At 37.1% G+C, this 25,608-nt stretch overlaps 1 protein-coding gene across 2 annotated transcripts in view; it reads left to right on the top strand.

The window, feature by feature from the left end:
- The window catches only part of LOC140138053 (uncharacterized), an 81,448-nt gene extending 56,485 nt beyond the window's left edge, over positions 1-24,963 (top strand). For both annotated transcript variants that reach the window (XM_072159897.1, XM_072159896.1), the window contains exons 4-16: positions 5,193-5,371; positions 7,753-7,792; positions 15,553-15,602; positions 16,068-16,198; positions 17,078-18,492; positions 18,800-18,963; positions 19,151-19,328; positions 19,695-19,796; positions 20,155-20,856; positions 21,460-22,169; positions 22,564-22,739; positions 23,308-23,444; positions 24,216-24,963. In XM_072159897.1, the coding sequence (XP_072015998.1) occupies positions 5,193-5,371; positions 7,753-7,792; positions 15,553-15,602; positions 16,068-16,198; positions 17,078-18,492; positions 18,800-18,963; positions 19,151-19,328; positions 19,695-19,796; positions 20,155-20,856; positions 21,460-22,169; positions 22,564-22,739; positions 23,308-23,444; positions 24,216-24,262 (4,031 nt within the window). In that variant the 3' untranslated portion in view covers positions 24,263-24,963. The remainder of the gene's footprint in view (positions 1-5,192; positions 5,372-7,752; positions 7,793-15,552; positions 15,603-16,067; positions 16,199-17,077; positions 18,493-18,799; positions 18,964-19,150; positions 19,329-19,694; positions 19,797-20,154; positions 20,857-21,459; positions 22,170-22,563; positions 22,740-23,307; positions 23,445-24,215) is intronic.
- Positions 24,964-25,608: the final 645 nt, after the last annotated feature.

The raw sequence follows: 25,608 nt of genomic DNA, 5'->3' as shown, positions 1-25,608 counted from the left end.
ATCTCATAATGCCATCTTTAGCCTTTTGTTTACTAAAAAAGACGCGTTTTGTAAAGATAGATTGGCCGTTTTATGCATAAATAGCACGAACGTTTGGGAAAGGTTTCAAACAAATAATAAAGACACTGATGTGATGATGAAATTGCGTAAGTCGGGAATTATCTGCGTCGCAATGTTTTGTTTTGGTTTTAGGAATGTGACCTTAAAATTTACGACTTCATAACATTATCATTCGAAATCAACAAAAGATATTTCAACACTATATGTCCTCATTCTTTCTCTAGAATGTTTTGTACATGTATGTGAAATAGCTTCAACAATGGTTCGCTGCATAATGGTAAAAAATAGCCTTGACCTAAAAAAGGGCGAGAGGTACCATATTTACGGATTCAGGCTAAATTTAAAATTGATATAAAACGTTTGTTTTTTGATCGATTACAAAAAATAATTTTTGTCGTATAAAGAAATTGTATCTGGTGTGAATTACACTACAGTTTTTATTCCTAGAGCTCTTTGACTTCTTCAAATAATTTTTTTTTAATGATAGAGTGAATCCCCTGGCCCTCTATAATTACGCACAAAAGATCGACCCCCCTTAATTATATCCTTGCAGTTTCAATGCTCTACCACATACACGAAACTTGCACAGAGGGTGTAGATAAGCCCTTATATAGCAGAAAGCTGTATTTTCATGATTTTGTGACATAACCATGATAACCTGCTTTTAGAACTTACTATCATCCTCAATTGTACTTTGTAGACATGGAAAAAACACACTGAAGCTCATCCTTTGGTTATCATTAAAAACAAAAAGGCGGTACCTTTTAATAGTACTTGTAGTTGTACCCACATTGATGTACCAACCTCCTATCATAATACCAGCAAACCTCCTCCGGGTTTTGCCTAAAACTCAGAAACCCTGCCCCATTTACTAGTACTAATAGTTGAAAAACAATGCTACCTTTATATTTTAGACCTACTTTTAGATGCTGCCATGATTTAACCTATTTAGGTAGCGATGCGTAACCTAACACACAGTTGACCTAATACTATACAGGTGTTGGCGAGTTCTGCCTACTTTCGTTGATGACATTTCAATCGTTTCTAGAACGCCACGCTCCCAGTTATATTACTATTAGGCTAAAATTTTAAAACGAGCATACTAGTACAAAGCTAGCCGCAATTAGAGACTGTGCAATAATTAACTGGGAGAACATATAAACATTTCAAATATTGCAAAGTGAAAAACTTGTTTGCTTGATCTTTCAGGCTGTTAATGCCTGATCGTTTTCTTCGAACTAGTAATATTGCTTCATAAATGTCATTGGCCTAGATTTCAAATATTGCAAAGTGAAAATATAACATGAAAAGTTCATTTTGTTATACGCCCTAATTGAGCACTAAACACAATACGAGCAATTATTTATACAGAATCAAGAAACAGCCCTAATAGTCAAACCATTTTTAGTTTAGATATGCCAATAGGCCTACCATTCTCAATATCATCAAGGCATCTTGAAGGCATCAATATTTGCCCTAGTCACGCACACTGCGTCCCGTGTATACCCACGCTTACAGCATGTAGACTGCCTTTACACAGTTGTATTCCTCAATTCTTACGGGTCCCACATAATAACAGCGAGTTCCCTTGCGCTGTGAGTTGGCTACACCATAACCCTGTGATGTGTCTCACTGTGTTGGAAATTGTGTTTTTCTTGGGAACATACACACAATTTTCCTCAAAAATGCTAAATTTCCTACAATTTTTTTATGTATTTCTTTATTTGACATGCGGCAGTAATTTATGTCAACATTTCCCTGAAACGTAGTTAATAGAGTTCCCGAATCATAGTGTATTTTTCAAGGCAAAGTTTCTCACTTCAGATAATCACAACAAATATGTGGAGACTTCGAAGCACCACTTTGGATTCAAATAATCCAACACAATTGGCGTTCTAGAAGTAGTCCTTGGACTATGGATAATCCAGAGTTCTAGTCCAGGGATCCATCGTGTACAATGAAACCATAGTGCCCAGTGATTCTTCAAAGATACACAAGAGGTACCGTCGATATGGTAAGAAAATACCAACAATATCGGTACCTCCGGTGGTACCTCCCATCAAGTGTACTTCCATTTTTGCACACCATTAAAGCGAGCTCATGTGTAAAACTGAATTCACTGCCCACTTTATATATGCCAGAAGGCCTGTGGCTGTGTAACCCTATAGGCAATAAGGCAGAAAATAAATTTACATGCTCTAATTCCTGCAGAATTTAATGCATCGCAATTAGAGTATACTGTGACATAAGTATTGCAAGAATTACACCAAGAATTCCAACTCCTCCCATATAAGTAGGCCTAGTGTTATATGCAATTACATTACAATAAATGTTTTAGTATAATATCTGTGTGGAATGTGGATGCAAATAAATAAACTGTCTGCATTGTCCCGACAGTTTAAATAAAGTTTGTTTCCAATCTAATTTACGCCCTATGCAGGATTTTATTCATGATCTAAGACTTCGATAAAATCAACAAATAGTCCTTAAATCGTGCCTTAGGAAGGATCCTTTCAACATCTATTTTGTCTGTTTTGAGAGAGTTGTGGAAGCAAGATATTTTCAAATTTCCAGATCACGACAATTTGTACTGATTCTACGTTGATAGATGATAATCATCGAGGGTCATCAATGGCATAGGAGCAATTTCGGTAAATGTACTTTAAATATAGCTAAATGTTTTGATAAGTGGAGGAAATAATATTGTGCTAAAAGATTTGCTATTTTCTAACATTATCAAAAAGGAGATTGATGTTTTCATTTCAGTCAGCAAATTGAGTACAATCTTGTCATATTATTATTAAACAATTTAGACGCGCAATTTCAATTTAAAATCTCAAACATGCCAATAAACTTTGTGTATTGTATGTCACCAATTGTCACTTTTCTTTAGGCCCTTCACATTAAATTCTTAGTTTACTGTTAACCGCCCGCGTCCAAAATTGAAAATTGCAAAATATTTAATTATTTTACTTTTATTTTGGATTTTCTCCTTTAATTTAACTTTTAATAACTTTTACTTGCTACTTTCTAACATGAATCATATCAACAATAATGATGAATAAACAAACAGCATAACTGCACCTGATACTATGTGTAAAAGTAAGCATATTAATAAAATAATTAAATACCGACTTCCATCAAAACGGTTTGATAATTGGTTGTGATAACTAATACTAAATAAAGAAAATAATAGATAATTAATAATTAATAATTAAAAGTCACCTCGTCCTATTTTTAAAATCTTGAACAGTAAACTCGGAATCAATTGTGAAGGGCCTTATCCCTAACGTAACTGATGTGTGTACAATCAATGCAATAACGTGTGAATATCTTTCTTGGGTATGAAAACTCGTACTCCAAAACTCGTACTCCGACTCCGAGTTCAATGTGTATAGGCCTAGCCTACGAGCTATATATGATTGGCCATTGGAGAATGACAAAATTAATGAGACCATATTTGGGCTATACTGGATGCAGATTGCTGACATGTTATAATCAAAGTAGTTTCCGTTTGCCGCCGAAACCCCTTGAAAAAACATATTTTTTACTGCTTATGATTTTCATTTGAGTCGGCAAATTTATCCTAATTAAAAAACATTGACATTGGCAGTCTATTAATTCCCTGATGATACTATATTTCCATGCAATGTCAAACGTAAGCTATTAAGGTAATCCCTCACCTAAAAGTTTAATACCATGATGACCATTGATGACCAGTCAGTCGCTCCCATGACCCAATTATTTGACTGGTCTGGTCGGCCGGCGTAAGTGATCGATGACAAGATAGGTCTTCCAGCACACTCTCAAATTGGTGAGATCGGATTTCATCGGGTGTTCCTGTCAGATTGAATCAAGCGGACTGTCACGCGTGGAAGGGATCTAAGTCTCTAACGTTTGAAATGAGATATCTTCAAGCCGGAATACTCATATTTCTTTGTATCAAAAAGGTATCATTACCATACCGAGTTGATTATGAAATAATAGTAGTCAAAGAAATTCAATACTCAAATTAACTGTGTTACTAAAGTTATACATCTAAAGGTATCTAATGGCAGCCCGGGAATGGCAGGCGCTTGTAAAGTTGAAATTATCGCCATTTGGTCATAACGATCACCTTCCCATTCACAAATAACCATAACTATAACTTTAAGTCAATGCAGGCAATGGCGTTCCACAATACCAAAGAAGGCGGTAGCTCAACTTCATACGTGATCATTATTTATCTCATTTCTCCGGATCTACAAAGACTCTTTCTCACGTGACATTTAAATTTTTAATTGCCACGTCTCAGCTACGAAACTTTGAGAGTTCGAAAATTAGTGCATATCACTCTTGTGAGTCCATGGTCTTGTGTTTAATAGTTTGGGTCTTGCAGCTCTATGTTCGAAAGTTTTAAAAGTATTGGGGAAATTTGAGCTATTTGGAAGAATTCCACTTAAAATGTAAACATGATAAAGTTAAAATGTTCAGAATCTGTAACACATCATCATTATTTTAAACCATCACTTTAATTTACAATATCACTTTAATTGGCTCTGATCAAATTTGATGTAATGCAAAATAATGGCTAATCCAATAATGTTTCCTAAGTGCGTATTGTCCAGTCACAATTGATTGATTAAAAAAAAATGTTCGTATAAATACTATTGTCCAGTCACAAGGATTGATTGATAATCCATAACAATAGCTAATCTGCAAATGTTCGTAAATGCCTATTGTCCAGTCACAAGGATTGATTGATAATCCATAACAATAGCTAATCTGCAAATGTTCGTAAATGCCTATTGTCCAGTCACAAGGATTGATTGATAATCCATAACAATAGCTAATCTGCAAATGTTCGTAAATGCCTATTGTCCAGTCACAAGGATTGATTGATAATCCATAACAACAGCTAATCTGCAAATGTTCGTAAATGCCTATTGTCCAGTCACACGGATTGATTGATAATATATAACAATAGCTAATCTGAACATGTTCGTAAATGCCTATTGTCCATTCACAAGGATTGATTGATAATCCATAACAATAGCTAATCTGAAAATGTTCGTAAATGCCTATTGTTCGTGGATATACATGTTGGCAACAGAATAATACCTTGTGTCTTTGTTCTTCAAATCTTCATGCAGGAAAAGCAGCAGCAGCAGCACCAAGAGTACTGAATGACGGCAGATCACCAAGACATTCCCATAGACCAGACCTCAGCGTATTGACTCATGTTGGTAACAATACAGACTTACCAGCCCAAGTAGAATACATAGAACATGGGGAACCGAACTCGCCACCTTACGAAACGGTCGGACAGGGAGTGAGTAAAGATTATTTCATGATAACAGGTTTTTCTATTCGGATGTTTCACTTACCTTTAAGCATATCATCAACAGTGAGGCTAGTAACCGCATAATGTTTATTGTTTAAGCATAATATTATTTCATATTTTTAGCTTCTTTAACGTTTCGGTGTGTGGGTGCATCCATTACTATTCTTGTTATATTTACTTTATGTAATTGACACCTTAACGCTGTAGATTGTTTGCAAAAGTTTTACACGTCGATGAAAATTGTTAAAAACATTTTCCGTGTCACTTTCCGACACTCTTGGGAATTACACCTTTAACTTCTATGTTACCCATATCAACATTAATTCATGAAACAAGCCTCTAGAGAGTAGGAAGGATACCTAAAATTAATGTTACCAGGTTCTTCGACTTGGAAACGTGAGGTCCTGTATTCATGTAACTCAATCATCTGATATACATGGTGTTCCAACAAAAACGCAAAGTCTTTGATATCAGTGCAAATACAGATTATATACAATAAATAAAAGTAAGATACAGATAAGAATAAGTAGGTTTCATCAACGAGTTCATCGTCCACTTTATCAAGAAAGTCTTATAGCGACTGTCTCTAACTTTAGTGTCGCGTATTTGTAAATAATTAAGCGCTAATCACACGATATTGTGGTGGCACTATAGAGAAGTAAAAGCTGCAGCCTCTAATGATGGCTCTGAAAAGAGCCGTGTAGTAAAACGAAAGCAGACTGCTTCTTACCTGGTATAAAAATGCAAAAGCTTTCGGGATAAACTGGAATGGTGAATTATAAATACTACAGTCAGTTTACTTTAATCACTGTATGTAGCGCATTTTGTACGGTACGTTTTATGTTAACAATAATTAATTACGACTACAATATGAATGGATGGAGATTGTAGAGATATCATCCTTTTAACATTCGATGGGAAATACCACAGTGATATAGAATGAACGCAGTGACTTTCCTAATCGAGTGTGTTTCCCTTAGTCTGCATGTATCAACTAATTTCCGGTTGTCTTCATTCAGCTTAAAAAGAGATTACAAGTGCACAACCCTTTAAGAATCATCTCATAGTTCATTTTTGGCGGGAAATAGTTGGGTCCCTATTGTGAAAGCGTTATAAATAAACTCATTTGGCATGTTTGGGGACATGTTTTAGGAACTTTCAAAGGCGTGCATTAACATCTTAGTTTAGTACCTACAAAACAAGGATTATAGTCACTTTCAAAAGCTGAGACGATTTTCGTCTCAGTTCAAAAGCATAAGGAGACATCTTTTATAAAACAAACTCGTTATTCCGGAGGGGTGGTAACGAAGGGACGGTAAAACACATTGGTTTAGCTATTGAGGGGTCGTCATCGGGGCCTTCTCTAAAAGGTACTAGTACAAACTGTCAGCCCATCGATTGCATGAGTGGCTCTTTTCACTTTTCAAGTAGTGATGACATAATTTAGCGCCTTCTATACATTTGAATAAAACGTCAGTTTAGAAACCACCTAAGTCTGGAAACATTTTTGTCTGGAACATTCATTTTGTTTTGTTTCGTCAACATCAATCGATATGATTAAAATAATATGGTATTTACATTTTAATACTTAGTATAGGGCCTATTCCATGTGTTGCTAGCAAAAACTTCTATGGGAAAACATTAGCTGCAGAATACACGACACCTGTTCAAACTACATTTATTAATTTCATAATACTGACTAGCGTGCAACTTCCTCCAAACTAGAAGAAGTATATCTATGGTATTAAACTGCGTATAAGTCCGAGTGACACGAGTACAAAATCCTACACGTATTTAGAAACGGCTGTAATCCATGTTCGACAAGTAATTGAACGTTAAAACTGTCTAGTTGGAATAAATGAAACATTTGACATAAAATTAAGTGTAGACCAGACGGGTTTACACCCATTCATTCACATTGCCTAGATTATCTATTACAGAACATAGCTTGAATTCCACATAATATATAAATGTAGAGTTAGTTCCGACCTACATTATGTTTTTGGATTAATCCTGGAATACCCTCTGTAAAGGCTGAGTAACAGTTACCCTTAACATAAACCTAACCCTAATGCTTCAATCCTAACCCTAGCACTAACCTTAACCAAACTCAAGTTAAACCCTAATTTACCTTATCTATATTAAAACACCAAGCGCCCATGGGTTATACAATTATTTGAAATGATAGGAAGGTAAAAGGGTTAAACTTTGAACAAGCGGTTTGAACAAAACCCGAAGAAAGGGAAATGATGTACGTCATCAGTATGTATGTTTCAATTTTTACATGGAAGTAAGAAACATGGTTTGTGCCTGAATGACATTTTCTTGAATTTCACCTAAATAAAATTGATTTATATTCTATTTCTCAGGACACAGACGGCCTGGATCAATTTCTTCATCTCATCCCAGGTAAGTAAGTTATGCAATATCATACAGTTGGTTTCTCCTTTGGTAGCCATGTAGCATTACAAATGCAACCAAGTCATTACGTATTGGCCTATGTTGCGAACGCGTGTATCCTGACAGATTTACAAAATAAGACATGAACTAATCACATAGCACTGTAGCAGGAGGGGATTGATAATGTTTTTTCCTATTATTCTGCCCTGTACTTGGACCATGTCGATACCGAACGTCACCAAGTTTGACAATTTGATCTTTCGCGTATTTTTTGGTAATTGGCTGTTGGTGTTACCTAATATTAGAGCATATTAGAGTGATATAACGTTAATGATTTTCTTCCGAGATAAGATGTAAAACTTAACAGCCATCCTCGGTAGTCGGTTGTAAATAATTATTATAGGGTTCCTTTTAAAGCTTTAGGGTTAAGTTGCTGGTTTTTTCCCCTAATTTTAGTGGCCCTTTAGTAGAAGTATAAAATATTATTAGATCCTAATGCAAATAGCTCAGACAATTTAGAATTTGAGATGAAGATTACAGAGTTTCAGAGGGCCACTCCCAAAATATAGAGTAAGCGATTTCCCATCATCCTTTGGGTCAAGAGGGGATTGTTAATCCAATGTCAGAGTAGGGTGAGCGATTATTTGTTGTTTATTAGATATACCTTAGGGGTGGGGCAAACGGTTTATACACAGGAGTTGTTTTATAACTTTTATTCTTGTATGAGAGATATAGGGAAAGGAAGGGTAACTGCGGTGATGTGCAGATGTACTACATTTGTTAATTTGGATACACTGTACATGTACAGCGCTTTGGTGTTCACTATTAGAACGGTTGCTCCCATATGAACACCCTATCAGGGCTGGGTAAAGTTTTACTCAACCGTTCTAATGGTTGTCATATCGTTTTGTGATGGTAAACCACAACATGACAACGCTACCTAAGTGGTAGGCCTACTCATCATATTTCATCATCTGGTCAGTATGTTTACCATTATTGTGATGTTTACCATGTTTACAACATGCCATGCAAGATCATCCTCCCAGGCCTAAACCAACCTTATCCCGATCTCCAATGCGATCGGCGCCGTAACCATCTGTCGACCTCACCTTGGCGACGATATGGTTGGCTTCAGGGCAATCAGAGACGACACTTCAAGTCAAGTTCATGTTCACCGTGTCATGTTGCAACAACTTTTCAACTTGTGCGAGAGAAAATCGCCCACTGAAATTTGGCCCCAGCTGCTGCCCCAGACCAAGGTTTCGAGCTTGCCTTTTAGATGATTTAGCATACTACATGAAACTAGAGCCTGTCTTCTGGAGACAAATGGTCGTTCCTATCATGCAGGCAAGTGCCCTAGTATGGCACTTCCATGTTCCTACATAGCATATAGTAATCTTCCCCTTTTGACCATCTCTTCACACCTTATATTTTCCTTTTTTTCTGACATATCTGACATCGAAAGAACAACTTGTTTAAGGATGGGTTTCGCCCAATTTCATGCTCCCTGGATGTGTCCAAATATTTCTTCAGGTGTATTACCCTTTTCTCTAGGTGTTATTTTATAGCGTAAATGTGCAATCAAACAAGAAGGTACCAGCTGTTCTATTTAAGCCCACAAGGGACCTGTCCTGAAACTATTGGTCAAGGATCTTCGTTACCAAGGGCAAAATCCTAACAAGTTTCAAAAATGTTGCCCACTAGCGGTATTGCTTTCTCCAGAGGACAATGACCTCTTAATTTAATCAAAACATTGCAATGAGTATAATAGGATGTGTCGGTGGCTTGTCTATTTTCGCTGAAGGGAAAAGTTAAATTGGTGTTAAACTAGTTTGTACTTCTGGTAATAAGTTCGTCCCGCCTCATTTAATAAAACTTTACTCCTTTGAGATTATGGGTATGTGACCAATGGTTGGTATAATAGGTTCGTAATTTTACCCATGGACAGTAGAACCTTTTTCTGCAGTTAATGTTTTGAGTTTGAGTCCATAAAAGGATAACTAAACTAAGGACAACGCAAAAGAGATCACGCTGATTCAAGTAATAGGAGAAGTGTCATCTTTGGTTGTAAAAACTCCGAAATGCAATACGGTAGTTGAACTGGGAAATTTAACAGAAGGGGCAGGTAGTCTTCAAGGTATTTGATTTCGTCATAAACACGATGTGAAACAGATCATAATTCGTCATCAATGATCCTCAGCAAATTACACAATTATAGACGTTCGAAGCATAAGCGATTTTAAAATAGAGCAGAATACCACTTCTGTGTTAAATTCTAAGAAATAGTCTGCACCTTATGTTTTATGTTCAATCGGAATCTTGATCCTGGAACACGTTATAGGCCCAATTGTATCGAATCTCAGAAAATTCAAAAGGGGACAAACAATATCTAAAAGCTAAAGAGAAAGAGCAATAATGTTAAATGACGTGTATATTAAAATATCCATCAATTCATATTAAGCATCTGCAAAAACTATAGTCAATATAATTATATAGGAAAGCAAAAGTTCATATGTTCATGAACTTCATGCAATAAAGCTCTTCGAGACATTAAAAAATAACTATACTATTGAACTTGTCTGATGATGATGTCAGTCTGCATGTCCAAGTACATGATGCGCTTAATGAGGATCTTACACTGTATTATAGTCTACTGTCTTATGACAGGCAGGGTGTAGCGACAAACGGCTGTTTGTTATTAGTTTATGTCATCATGTTCATCATGAATTGGTATTATGCTGTTGTAATCATTCATGGAATATCATAATCTAGAATTCTAGATTATAGCCTACGCCTGGTGCAAAAAGAAATGCCTCCGTCACTTGTCTTGTTAGAAAATGTCAAATAAATTACTGAATTACTACTAACTTGATCCAATATAAACTGTATGTGACATGAATCATTAGCAAAAATAGTTATGTTCTTCTTTTTATCGGTAACATGACCAGAGCTGATTTCAATGCGCAATTATATGAACGTCTATGGCAAGCCAAAAGCCCCATTACGTATTGCGACAACGCGTTGCTTTCGAAAGCAACGCGTTGCTAAGCCAGCCAATAGAAATAGAGCTTTTAGCAACGCGTTGCTTTCACAAGCAACGTGTTGCTTTCCCAAAGTAACGCGTTGCTTACATACTCAATTCAGGGGCGCCCAAGCCGAGTTTTTGATTAGCCAATCATATCGGCGCTTTGAAGAGCTGTTGGTTATGTCCATCCCGCCTTAGTGGTACTAGTTGTTACATATTTTGTGTTTTGCGTGTATCACACTATAATTGTACACTTAATTGTAGACCTAAATACTCAGTCTGAGAAATTCCTTGAGCAACAAAATTAATTTGTTCATATCATAAAACGAAATCCATTTCAGGCGTAAAATTTCACAGATATTATGTGAATAAATAAATAAGCTTATAAAGAGTTTCTTGCATGCTTGTGTGTATCCTGTAAGAGTTGCTGTGATTGGTTGTCGCCACAAGACGTAAAGAATGACAACAACGTGTTGTTTGCGAAAGCAACGCGTTGCTTTCATAAGGCGAAAGCAACGTGTTGCTAAAAGCTCTATATCTATTGGCTGGCTTAGCAACGCGTTGCTTTCGAAAGCAACGCGTTGTCGCAATACGTAATGGGCCTTTTAGCTTGCCATAAACGTCTATGGCAAGCTAAAAGGCCCATTACGTATTGTGACAACGCGTTGCTTTGAGCAACGCGTTGCTTTCAATAAGCAACGCGTTGTTAAATCAGCCAATAGGAACATAGCTTTTGGCAACGCGTTGCCTTCGAAAACAACGCGTTGCTTCCAAAGCAATGCGTTGTTTTCATTGCTCAACTCACTAGGTCGGCAACGCGTTATTTAGGTTGGCCAATCATCTCAACGCTTTCAAGAGCTGTTGACTTCGGATGTTTCTGATGAATAATAGTTGTATGTAACAAACATCGATCTGCATCATCACCTGTAAGCGGAGAGAATATTTTAGGATCACCGCATGGACATTTAAGTACATGTTCAGTACGTAAAATAAAGCATTTGAACACACTTGACCAGTCATGTTTTCATGTTTTAACCCAGGTACACCCCATGTAGTAAATACTAGTATGTAATATGCTGTGTAGTCCCGGTGTGTAGTTGACGGAGAAGGTCACTCCAACCATGCTCCAACGGGTCACTATACGCAATCGCTGTGTGTATATAAGGCGAAGGTCATTGTCCGTTGTTGTTGTTATCTTGGATGGGCCGGTTAAGAATGTTCAAATATAAAGTATGATGTACATGTAGTACATAGACTTACAATCATGCACTTATACAATTATTAATATATCCCTACCATGCATGTGAGCTCATGTGTTCCAATTAATATAGGCCTATACATAAATTTAGGGTTATTATATGGGAAACAATGAATACAGAAAGCATAGAAACCACGTGGTATCATCGGCGACCGAGTGTTCTATAAGAATCGCTGTGATTGGCGCCCTTCGCAACACGCTATTAAATGAAAGCAACGCGTTGCTTTTGGCATCTTTAAACAACGCGTTGCTTTGGAAAGCAATGCGTTGCTAAAAGCTATGTTCCTATTGGCTGGTTTAACAACGCGTTGTTTATTGAAAGCAACGCGTTGTCGCAATGCGTAATGGGCCTTTTAGCTTGCCATAAACGTCTACCAGAGTTTCCCAAACTGTGAGTCGCAGCCCAAAAGTGGGCCTCCAGCACTTCATCAGGGGATAGCGGTCGTTTAACTGACAAGAAACAAAAAAGTATTAGAAATGCAAAAGAAAGAAAAAAAAAGAAAAAGAAAAGAAAAACAGACAATTGACCTTCTCTATGTCAATTTTGGTATAAAATTGGGAAACATTTTCAAAACTTTCGAAATAAATGTTCCAATTTCATTTAAACTGTGGGCCAAGTTTCAAAATTCTTTTGAAATTTTGCCAAACGTTCTAAAATTGTGTTTAGCCAAAAATTTGGGGCTCGGGTCGAATTTTCTTGGAAATTGGTATAAATATGGATCCACTAAATCTCCACTTATTCTCATTCTCATTCATAGCACGCAAATAAACAGACACATAATATCACATAGTTCCAGTAAATAATAACATTAAAGTTGTCTTATGTTGTGGGTTGCACCCATATTTTCCTAAAAAATTGAGTAACGGCAAAATGTTCCTATCCTATCCTATCCTATCCTATCCTATCCTATCCTATCCTATCCTATCCTATCCTATAAATTAATGCTCAAATTATTCTACTGCACTACATAATCTTGGTTCAATCGTTGTCGTCCTCTCATTTAAAGGGACTTTCAGAGACCCGTCGAGGTTCCACAAAAATATGTAAATTCGCTTTAAAATAGTTGATAAATCGGGGAAATACCCTTAAAAAAAATTTCATTTTAGAATTATCGACAAAATTGTATCCGTCTTTGCATCGCGTTCCCTATTGGGTTTGCATGACATTCCTTATGCCCAAGAAAGATTTGATTCTCTTGACATGAACATGATGAAGGCGTGCATTAGTTTATTTACGAATTATTCATTGTAGGGATTATTCATTTTAGGGGTTAGTTTAGTAAATTTTTTAAGTGCAGCAAAATCCCTGAATGTCCCTTTAAATGCCCAGTCCCAGTCTAGTAGCACGCGTTGCTTGCCATTGACACACCGGCTGTTGTGGGTGGTACAAGCAAACGCCGAAGAAGTGATGATGATGATCATGATGATGCGGTGGTGATAATGAATTTGGCGAGAACCAACATCTGGAAAACATGGAGGGAGATCATAGCGTGACAAATCGTCTTTGGCATTTATCTACTGAAGATAGCAACACAGGATTTTATATACTCTTTTAGTTGATCTCATGTGTGTCTTGTCTTTGTAAGAGCTTCTTGTTTCTGGCAAAAACACATTAACCTGACTTCCGGAATAGAGCAACAGTATGACCAATTATAGATAAAATAATTTACTTTGATCCCACCATCTGTTTAGGTATATAGCGGACAATAAATCGGGAATCATCATTTGTAATGTTGAATTAATTATAAGGATGTTAAAACGGAAGCTATCCAAACATTGTTTGTCTTATTTTTTCTTCATGCTATCCTTAAATGACTTACCAACTGTTGTACTTATATCGACACAAAGTACGTTCATTAACAAAAAAGGGTCAAATTTTGAGAATCTTTTACAGACCTGGTACCCTGATGACCTCATCAGACAGAGCTATAAAGTGCAAATGAAAGCACTTAAAAGATGAAGATATGTCTAAGACAGATTTTATCCCAGGAGATACAAAATGCACGAAAATTATCCAATCCTGATGACCGACAAAATAAATGGGAATTTTGGGCAAAAATATTTTTGAATATTAACACCGTAAAAGGTTTCTCACTGAGAACCCTGGGAGTATATTTAAAGTCCCTATACTTTCCCGATGGCTTTACTTATTCAGATAATATATTTCATCTTTGTTCAAATGCTCTATTCATCTGTTCATGATGATGGTAGTAGAAACCTGCAACATAAATATTAAAATAATGAATTTGCTAGAATTCTATATCAAATAATTATTGTCGTAATATTGATACTAAGTATACAACGATACACTGATGATTTGCATTAAAATAAATATTTGCAAAGCTGTTTACTGTGGCTTCCCATGTGTTTGTCATCATATTGACCTTATTATTGCCAAGATGAAGTTCAAAGTTGAAATGACCACTGAACAATATTATACTTTAAAATCTTGACTCTGGTAATGTTAAATTTTATTGTAGAATTTTTAGCGCTTAGGGGTGTTTATTATTGTTGTTAGAATTTTAAACATAAATCAAAATGTTTTTATTTTTATCTTTTATCCGTTTCCATGAGAATTCGTTACGAATAATACACATAATGGCCAAAAGTATTGCAACCTCGCTGAAAAAAGAAGAATGCAAAAAAACAAAAAAAACCACGGTAAATTGAACATTCATCCAATATCCTGTCGATTTTACATTATGTACAAGATAGCAATGTTCTTCGCATGAAATAAGTAAGATCAGTCTAATCAATGCGATGGAAGGTGTCACCTGTGGTGACATCATGTGCATATTTCAATGCTTACAATGGCAGAAAGACGAAAATCAGTTTGCAGAGACGAAGAAACTTTAGTCCACAAAATTAAAATGTCCAGATGTCTTTGGTCACCAAATATTTTTTACTAATAATTGGTTTCTGCAAGGTATCAGGAAAATGGTGGTGGTAGAATTATTCATTGATGTGTTCAATACGTGTAATGTCACGATGTCCTTTATGGAGCAACCACGTAATTTCTGAGTCCCCCAACCCTTGCAAGACGTTGGACATGGCTGTTTAATATCTTCGTCCATCCAAGCACCATTTCGATGCAACCTTTCTTCGTAACCATTTTCCTGATACATATCGAAAACCAAAAAACCATTTGGTGACGATTCTAAGGACTTGGATACGCGCATGATGTCACCACAGGTGACACCTTCCATCCCATTGTTTAGTCTCATCTTACTTATTTCATGCAAAGAACATTACCATCTAGTACGTAATGCACAATCGACAGAATGTTACAGTTTGCCGGATTCTTCTTTTATCAGCGAGATTGTAATGATGTTGGCCAGTGGGTGTATACAGAACAACAAATTATTTGTTTGTTTAAAATGGTAATTTTATTATAATTTATTGCTATATATCTACATGTATATATAATAACTTTTCTAGTTTCTCATGTCTTAAAGTTGTTCTTGTTTATATTTTTTCTTGAATTAGGATACACGCCATGTTTCAGCGACCCATGCCAGAACGGAGGGTCATGCGAGGTAAGGTTAACAATATTGTTGTAGAACATGTAGAACAATCTGTTAATCAATGCGACATGAACGCCTGATAACTGATACAAAATACGTTGTTTCTCATTGTCATAGACGACGACATCTTTTATACATTTTATACATTTAACATTAGCAGATAGGCGAAGTCTGATTTTCTCTGTTGACTGTTGACATGGGGCAATCTTCAGTGAACGGCTCTTTTCAGAGCCATCAGTAGCTCAGGGGCGGCCTACATGTCTCATTCTTAGGTACTTTGTCCTGAAGAAGTCAAAGCTACTCCTGACACAAGCTTGACCTTTCCAAACTTGTCTGACGGCGAACCCGCTATAAAGGAACATGAACTCTCGTCCTAAAAAGTTTATTTCACAATATCTTTAATAATTTCTACAATATGCCTCATGTAATTCTTAATTCGTAATAGTCTCATCAGCGTATTTAATGATTGTTTTTCAGGTTACGCAGGGTGGTTATTCATGTGTCTGTTTACCTGGCTGGCAAGGCGATAGATGCAACGTGAATATGAATGAGTGTCTTAGCAATCCATGCCGACATGGGAGGTGTGTCGATGAAATCAACGGATACAGGTAGGGGTGTCTGTCTGTCTGTATGTCTGCCCTGTCGATCTGTGTGTCTGTCCATTTGGAGTGAAGTGGTCCTTATGTCGGTCCTTTTAAGTTACTTAATTAGAAAGCAAAATAATGCTTCACATATGATTATATTAAGTTATATTTTGAATCACTGAAAAACTCTATTCGTTCATTCAACAAAACATTTAGTTTTGTAATATACAGTGTCTCAGTGACTCCGGAAGATTTTGGGGCTGATAAAACCAAATAAAACCAGAGTCGTTCAAACACAATTTCTGGGGAAAATGGTATATGATAACAGGTTTTTTTATTGGGAGGAGGCTGAGCCCCCACTAGCCCCCTAGTTCTGAGTCAATGTGTCTACCACCATCTATAACAAGGTTATAAGGATGTTTCTTACATTGGACACTGTTTGAGCTCTTATACATCTTATTTGGTTGCTTAGAAGTCTATTAACTATAGCCAAATGTAGTGATGGCGCTATTGCTTCTCAAAGGCTTAATACCGACCTGGGCATATAACAGTTGACAGAACAGTTCCGGGATATTTTTGCTGGACCCACAATACATAGCCGGCCGTCACTCACCTCGTGTCGAGTTTTATGAACGACAGAAACCGGCTGTGAAGGAGACTAAAAAAGAAAAGAATATTTTCTCTACCCGGGGTGACACTCCTTGTAAGACCCGGTTCAATATTAATATTTTGGTCTTGTTTACATAAAATATCTCAAAAACAAGACAAACGTGTGACCCCCTTCCCGCGTGATGTCCAATTTAAGAGAGAAAAAAGTAAGCAAAAACACCTGGACAGGTATAATAAAATATCGGCAACACGTATAGAGTATCCATGTAACAAAAACATTCAATTCCTTTTCAGATGCTCATGTGAGGAGGGTTTTGGTGGTATCCTTTGTGAGCATGATTCGTGGGAATGCGAGTCATTACCATGTCTTCACGGTGGAATGTGTATCGATGGCTACACTGGTTACACTTGCATCTGCCCTACAGGATACCGCGGCACACAATGTCAATGGAACGTGGATGATTGTGATCCAGACCCCTGCATGAATGGGGGTACTTGCGTAGATCTTGTCGCCGATTACGCTTGCATGTGTCATCACGGATATTACGGGAGATCGTGCGAGTTTATCATCGACGAATGTCTCAGCGATCCGTGTGCGAATGGAGGCGATTGTTTAGATATGATAGGCTACTATCAGTGCGTTTGTCTTCCTGGGTTTACCGGGCAAAACTGCGAGAGTGTATTTCAGGAAGCATGTAATCCTAATCCGTGCAGTCCGCGTGGAACAAATCAATGTGTCGATAGAGGAGCGGGAACATTCAAATGCACGTGTAGGAAAGGATTCAAAGGGACTCTATGTGAAACTGAAGTTGACGAATGTGCGAGGGATGGAAACAAAGTGAGATGTAAAAACGGCGGAACTTGTATAGATTTAGTTGCAGACTATCATTGTATATGCCCACCAGGATTCGAAGGCAAGCGTTGCCAAGTTAATATCAACGAATGTTTAAGTTCACCCTGCGTCTTCGGTGAATGCGAAGACCTTGCGAATAGTTTTAGATGTAACTGCAGAGAAGGGTCCTCGGGAACGCTTCGTGATATTGAAATTAATGAATGCGAAAGCAATCCGTGTCAAAATCAAGGCAATTGTCTTGATTTAGTCCGAAATTATTTCTGTGTATGTCCAAAAGACTGGACGGGTAGCAACTGTGAAGTATCAACCAATCATTGTTCGTCAAATCCATGTCAAAATGACGGAATTTGTGTCAATGAAGCCAAAACATTTATATGTCATTGCAACGGAGGTTTTACAGGAAGAACCTGTGGATTTGAAATCAACGAATGTTTATCAGCACCATGTGAGCATGGAGGGACCTGTGCGGATTTATTAGATGGTTTTGAATGTCTTTGTCCGTATGGTTACGAAGGTGACTATTGTCAGCGCTATGTGAATGAGTGCGAGAACGAACCATGTATTAACGGGGGTACTTGCGTGGATGGAATGGCGACCTTCTACTGTGCTTGTCCATCCGGATTCTATGGCATCATATGTGAACATAATGTTAATGAATGCTGGTCTGAGCCGTGTCTTAATGGTGGTCAGTGCGTGGATAAAATTGACAACTTTTCCTGTGTGTGTCCATCTGGTTTCTCGGGTAAAACCTGTCACATAGAAGTGGATGAATGCTCATCTAACCCCTGCACGAATGGCGCTAGTTGTTTGGATCTTACTGATGCGTACCGCTGTGTTTGTCCAACTGGTTTTGAAGGTAATGTTAAAAAATGTATAGTATTATGTTAATTCAGAAAATGCACAACAACCACAAGATTGTCTATACATGATTAACAACAAAGGTACGAGTAGGGGTCCAATTATTGAGCCTTGTGGAACATCCAATATAATATAACATATATCTTCAAGATATGTAAGGATCAATGAGATATATATCCCATTCCAGTTTTAAATTGATGAAAGATTAAAATTTCAAATGGAAGTAATACACACCCGTGCGGACACCCCCACTCATTTGCGCAAACAGATCGTAGCTCAAGTTTTTCTTGATTTTATCCATGCAGGTGCACATTGTGAAGTCAACGTAGACGAGTGTATGAGTCTACCATGCATGAATGGTGCCACATGTATCGATGCTATGGACCATTTCATATGTTACTGCCCAGCTGGATTTGAAGGCGTATTGTGTGAGCTTGATATAGATGATTGTGCTGATGAGCCGTGCAAGGTAGGAATGCTCGCATGTAAAACATCTCGCTACATACAGTTCCGAACAATGTAATGCTTGGCGGTTGCAAGAAGTTGCAAGTGCAAATGTCTGTCCGTTACAATTCTTTCAAATTACATGTAGGTTAATACGTAATATGATTGTTAACAATAAGCCGGTATTAATTAATGTTCTTTTCATGACTTAGAATGGCGCGACCTGTGTCGATGGGATCGATCACTTCAGCTGTGAATGTTTACCAGGATATGACGGCGAACTTTGCAATAGTCAAGCTGACGGGTGTACCGATGAGCCATGTTTCAACAGTGGCTTCTGTATAGATCTGTTTAACGACTATGTGTGTCTATGTGAGCCAGGATTTGAAGGTAAGTCTAGTTTGTACATATTTTGACCTGTGATTCCCACGTAGCTCAGGTTCAATGACTATTAGTATTAGTTTTATTCTTCTGTATAGGCAGAGAAACCAAAGAGACAGTAGTGGCTATCAATTTCAAGTCCAAAAGGCCACTTGTTAAAGGCATGTAGCATGTAATGTTGTTTTCACTGTTTCGACAATACCGTACCCGGGACAATGCTTTCAGCATGTTCAAAGACGTCTCACTAGCTTTACTCTTCTAAAAAACTGTTATTGCGACTGTTTGGACAATACAGTTTACTTCACTTTCACACGCAATTATTTTGCCTATTTCTGCAACACCTGTTACTTCCACTGCTTCTATTTTGTCCATCAGGCAAGCGCTGTGAAGAGAACATCGACGAGTGTGCCAGGCAACCGTGTGTAAATGGGACCTGTCTTGATGGTATTGATAGCTATGTGTGTACCTGTCATACAGGTAAGATGCAGTATTTCAACTCATTTGAATATAACCTCACTTGATACAGAATAATATCAATATAAGGACAGAAGATTACTTAATTCCAGTAACAGATATTTTCATTTTGCACACTTTACGCATAAGAGCTGGATATCAACATAACATATATCCGGGACATAATAGTATCGATAGATGTGAATTCCTGGTCAAACATAATGTGAATTTTTGCAGTTAAGTATGAAAAATTGCTGGCATTGTTTGATATTGACAACATGTACGATGACCCGTTTGAACATTCATTCCCATTTTGTAAAGTGATTAATGTTAAAATAAGTATTGTATCACAAACTTGTTTGCGTAACTGATTTATTGTCAGGTTACACTGGGCAGAATTGTGAACATGGTATAGATGAATGTGGCAGCTCTCCGTGTCTCCAAAACTCCACGTGTGTAGATCTTCCTAATGGGTACTTGTGCCAATGTCATGCCGGTACAGAAGGTGAATTCTGTGAACTCACCGTAGATGCATGTCGAACACATCCATGCCATCACGATGGTCTCTGTGAAACAACCGATTTTGGCGTCAATTTTACTTGCACTTGCGCTGACGGTTTTGAAGGCGAACTTTGTGAGATCAACATAGATGAATGCGCAAGTTCACCATGTCGAAATGGCGGAAAATGCATCGATAGAAAAGCACATTTTGAATGTGTATGTCCGCTTGGAATGGTTGGGCACGTGTGTGAACATGATGTCGACGATTGCGCGCCAAATCCTTGTGAACATCCAGAAGCAACTTGTGTAGATCGGACTAATGACTTCCAATGTTTATGCCCGCCAGGATATGCTGGTGGAAGATGTGAGCTAGAGATTGATGAGTGTCTCTCACAACCTTGTGTAGGCAATGCCACTTGTATGGACCGTGTCAACGGATATTTATGCAAATGCCCGGCAGGATTGGGCGGTATTAATTGTGACATTGATTTAGATGAGTGTAATAGTTCACCATGTCAACATGGAGGGATGTGTATAGATTTATTAGATGAATATGAGTGTCATTGCCTACCTGGAATCACAGGTAAGATATCTTTTTTTTTCAGTACTTATATCTTAAGTTCCACAACTGGAGTGAGTAGTTAAAATGGAAGTTATGCAATTGCCTATTCTATTTGGATCCTAGACTAAATCTTCCATAGAGAGAGGGTGTGAAATTCAAATGGAATAGCCTAATTCACAGATTAGGGGTGCATTTCACTGACACTTACGACACGTCATAATTAACTCTTCCATAGGAATTACAATGCGTTGTAAATTTTTAGTGAAATGACCCCAAGTTTTGATTTCGTCACAATTTCCTTTATCAAGTTCCACGTTCAATTCAATCATCTTCATGAATACAATCAGCTCTTCATTAATCTTACTTGACGTGGATTTCTATATCACGTCCGCCTTCAAAAGAACTACCAATATCGCATCAGACCATAATCACCCCTATAAATTGGCATATATGTGTTACGCTAAAACAAGCAAGTCAGAAGTGTTTACGTTTGTAAAACGAGTGAAAATATCTGCTTAGATAGCTATTCTTTTTCATTTCAAGGCCATCAGTACCATACTAAAATCACTTCACGTCTTCCTTTTGTGCTTATTGTATTTCCCTTATTTTTCTTCCTTTATATAGGTACAAATTGTGAGATAGATATAGACGAATGCCAAAGTTCTCCTTGCCAAAATAGCGCCACGTGTGTGGATCACGTGGCTTCCTTTACATGCACTTGCCTACAAGGATTCGTAGGTAAACACTGTGAAATTGAAATAGATGAATGCGATTCGGACCCTTGCTTTAACCAGGGAGAATGTATAGATGGGATAGGGAAATTCACCTGCGAATGTCCTCGTGGTTACGAGGGCGAACTCTGCCACATGGAAACAGACGAATGCGCCAGTTCACCATGTGCCGAAAACAGTACTTGCGTAGATGGATTAAATTCCTACAGATGTTTTTGTGAACCTTATAGGACCGGTGTACACTGTGAAAACTGGATTGATGCCTGTCTAAGCAACCCCTGTCTACACGGAGCAACGTGTATTCCACACAGAGGCACTTTTACGTGCTTATGTAACGTAGGGTTTACAGGTAGAACGTGTGAGTACAATATTGACGACTGTGCGTCTAGTCCATGCCTGTATGGACATTGTATAGACGGTATTAATTCGTACCGCTGTAGGTGTGGACCTGGTTTTACAGGACCACGATGTGAATATGAAACTGATGAATGTCTGGAGAGAGATCCGTGCAACAACAATGCAGTTTGTGTGGACCAAGTCAGCGGATATACGTGTGTATGTAAACCGGGATATACAGGTGATGGTTGCAGAGACATCAAGCAGGTAAGATCATAGATTTCGTTACCTTTTCCTACCGTTAAACACTTCCAAATTGCATTTTTTACATGACATGTGATTCCCTAAATGTGGCCAAATCAGATTGATTTTTGCAAATTTGCTTTTGGTACAAATTTAATACAAACTATACATGTCGTACAATTAATTTACCGTATGTTTTAGTGATTACATGTTTCAAACCAAAAATGGCTTATAAAGATTAGCAAATAAAAGGAAGGAATTTCTGTTCTCGCAATCTAAAGGATATATCCATCAGGATAATGCTCTTAATTATATGACGACAATGTGAAAATGACCATTTCCGAAGACAATTGGGCAGAACTTAGAACATAGACACCCTACAATATTAAAGTAACTTTGTTTTTCTCACTCCATGAAGGCGTGTGTGTCGGATCCTTGTCAGAACGGTGCTACCTGTGTTAACACTGACGACGGGGAAGATTTCTATTGTCACTGTAGCGTAGGCTGGAGAGGAAACACATGCGAAGAACCGGCTGATCATTGCGAATCGGCACCATGCTACAACTGCGGCAGATGTATTAACCAAATCAATGGGTGAGTGTGTAGAGGCCTTTGAATGTATACTGAGAGTGTGTTTTTGTTGTACTGGTAATTACTAGAGTCAACTGAGTAGACATTGGTGCAATCCAATGGTAGCAGGGTCATTTCTGGCGAGACCGTATTTTCAGTACCGATATATAAGATTTGTTTATATATGCTCAAAGAAACACAATTAGAAGTTGTATTAAATCACGATCGACATTGAAATTATGCATCTATTGCAATCACTAGACGTACTTCTCTGAGCTAATAGGCAATCAATATTAATGTTACCCTAAAATTTGGAGAAAATTAGCAAAGCAGTGGAGGAAAAGACTTTTCAGTACATATTCAATCAAAAGGTAGTATTTATTGATGAGCTGTTGATCGCCATAGTGTTAGTATGCGTAAAACGACATCTACCCCATTTTGCTGGGTAGATAGAATATGTATTGCATTAAACTTACAAGTAGCTCTGCTTCTCTTAACGAATAGCGCAATACCATATACGTTGTAGGCCTATATTAACAATGAGGAGCCAGTAAATATCCCTAATTGTTGCCCGCTTCTTTCATTCTGACAGGTACATGTGTGAATGCAATGTTGGGTTTGCTGGTAACCGATGTGAACACCTGGTAGATTACTGTGCGAGTCAGCCATGTTTCCAAGGAGCAACATGTGTGCGTGAAGTCAACGGATACCAATGCATCTGTCCACAAGGTAGGGTGCTGTTTCCTCCTTCTATATCAAGCTTTTTTCTCGTATCAGCTGATATCTTTCGACTGTTGTCGTTTTTTTCTTTACCTCTCCTTTGTTATCTTTTCCTTGCGTAAGAAAGTCATCAACGTAGTGCAATAATTACATTAATTGTGACATTGCATTAAAAGAGGGAAGGTAATACTATAAAGAAGATACAAAATGAAACTACAGAGATGCAAATGATCAAACAATTTTCATTTCAGACTGTTGTATTGTAATCAATTCACTAAGTATGATTATTTCGTTAGGTTTCCTTCAAAGTTAAATATGACGTTCAATATCAAGTTACAACAGACAACGCGCATATTCGGCATTATCAGTATAGTTAATTGTGTGGCTATGTCTAGTTTGATAAATGCACGTACCCGGATAATTAAAAAGCAAGTGTTGTGCCTGGACAATCTTTCATAAACGTTTGATTATACAAGACACCACAGCTGCATGATATGTGCCCACGTATATTTTATTCAATATGGAAAATTTGCTACGATTCCAAATAAATCATAAATATTATGAATTTATTTCGGGAAAGTATTTGTCTGTTTAACTTTAAATGAACGTCAAGTTTATTATTTATGTTCCCACGCGTTTTAACTGCGTACCACACCCAACTTGTGCCCTCAAAACACTGCAGGCTTTTTTTCGAAATTGTAATAGATACCAATAAGAAGTCTGTACCTACCAATATTTTTGTAGCAAATCGTAAACTCTTCATTCTATTTGTTTTCAAAGGTTTACGTGGTGATCACTGTGAGTCTGTCTTACAACCACTCAACTGAGTTGAGGTAAATATTTGCGATGAATGCGTCATCATTACTATCATCATCATCTGCGGAAGGCCAATGATACGGAGATGTCAGTTCTTTCAACAGAATAACTTGGGCTAGGATGAGATGTTGGATCATCCCGGGAATCATCCAATCCTTCTCTGGTTGTTTGCGACTAGTCTGGTATAAGTTCTTTGGATACGTATAAGACCCATATGATATGGGTCATATTTTATTTCAGGAGGATTTATTATCTGCACAATGAGCCCAACAAAAGGTCATTCTTTGAGTGTAGAAACATATTGGGGCTAAGGAACGGTGTCCTATAGAGATTGTCATGTTTGAGATCTTATACGTAGTGCTATGTCATATACACATACGCCTGCGTTAAAGGCATAATTGGATAGTCACAATGTCACAATGGAAAATACGCAGACCAACTTGAGAGACTTTCATGCCACTTAATATGCAATATTTCCATATCTTTCATGACCAACGTTGTGTCTTTTTTGGTCAATTTTTTACACTTCTAAGGACAATTTTGTAATTTTTCGATTCAATGCAATTGTATTCACCAGGTCGGTCTTATTTTATCCTTTTAAAGTTAACCTTTAATGATAGAATTGTGACGAAAAATGTCTACTTAGTTTCCATTAGGGGCCTAATTGGTATACCATCCAAAATATGATAGATTGGTATTAGAAAGATGTAATGTTTTCTATTATGGTGTTTTACACACAAAAATACTTTCAAGGTTATAGAATAATTATTGATTATTATGTTGCAAAATACAATAAGTTGTAATTAATTAATAATATACACTTTTTGATAATGCAACTCATTATTAATTTATACTTTTATATTATATACCATCTTTTTAATACTTCTACTCAACTTCATTCAATTTTTTCCTTAAGGCTGTTGTCAGTGTTATTCGATACAGTGGAACCTTTTTTAAATACAAAATCGGCAGGGTTACCGATCTTAATTTGTATTAACATTGATTTGTTTTGTTAGTTTATATGCATTTTATTTAAACGCTACATGTTACAAAGAATTTTTGTGTTATAAATAAAATAAATAAATTTAAAAATAAATTTCGGATTTATATTTATTTATATATTTACTGTTCACAGTTTTTGTGAAGGCGTTTCCACTGTATTGAGGCAGGCCCATTGTATTAAAATTTGACGAAGACAATTAGATGTCCAAACAGTTATTAATTTAAAAAGTTAAAAATATTACTATATTTACCTTTAATAATACGTTATCATATTTAAAATTAGCGATAAAGCTATTGTCATTTTGTATTGTTTACATGTATACAGTGTTTTTGCATCGTTATTTTGTATAAAGTG

This window comes from Amphiura filiformis, chromosome 17 (assembly GCF_039555335.1).
Source record: "Amphiura filiformis chromosome 17, Afil_fr2py, whole genome shotgun sequence".
Lineage (NCBI taxonomy): Eukaryota > Metazoa > Echinodermata > Ophiuroidea > Amphilepidida > Amphiuridae > Amphiura > Amphiura filiformis.
The sequence above is the reverse complement of the archived record's forward strand: the minus strand, read 5'-3'. Positions and strand labels throughout refer to the sequence as shown.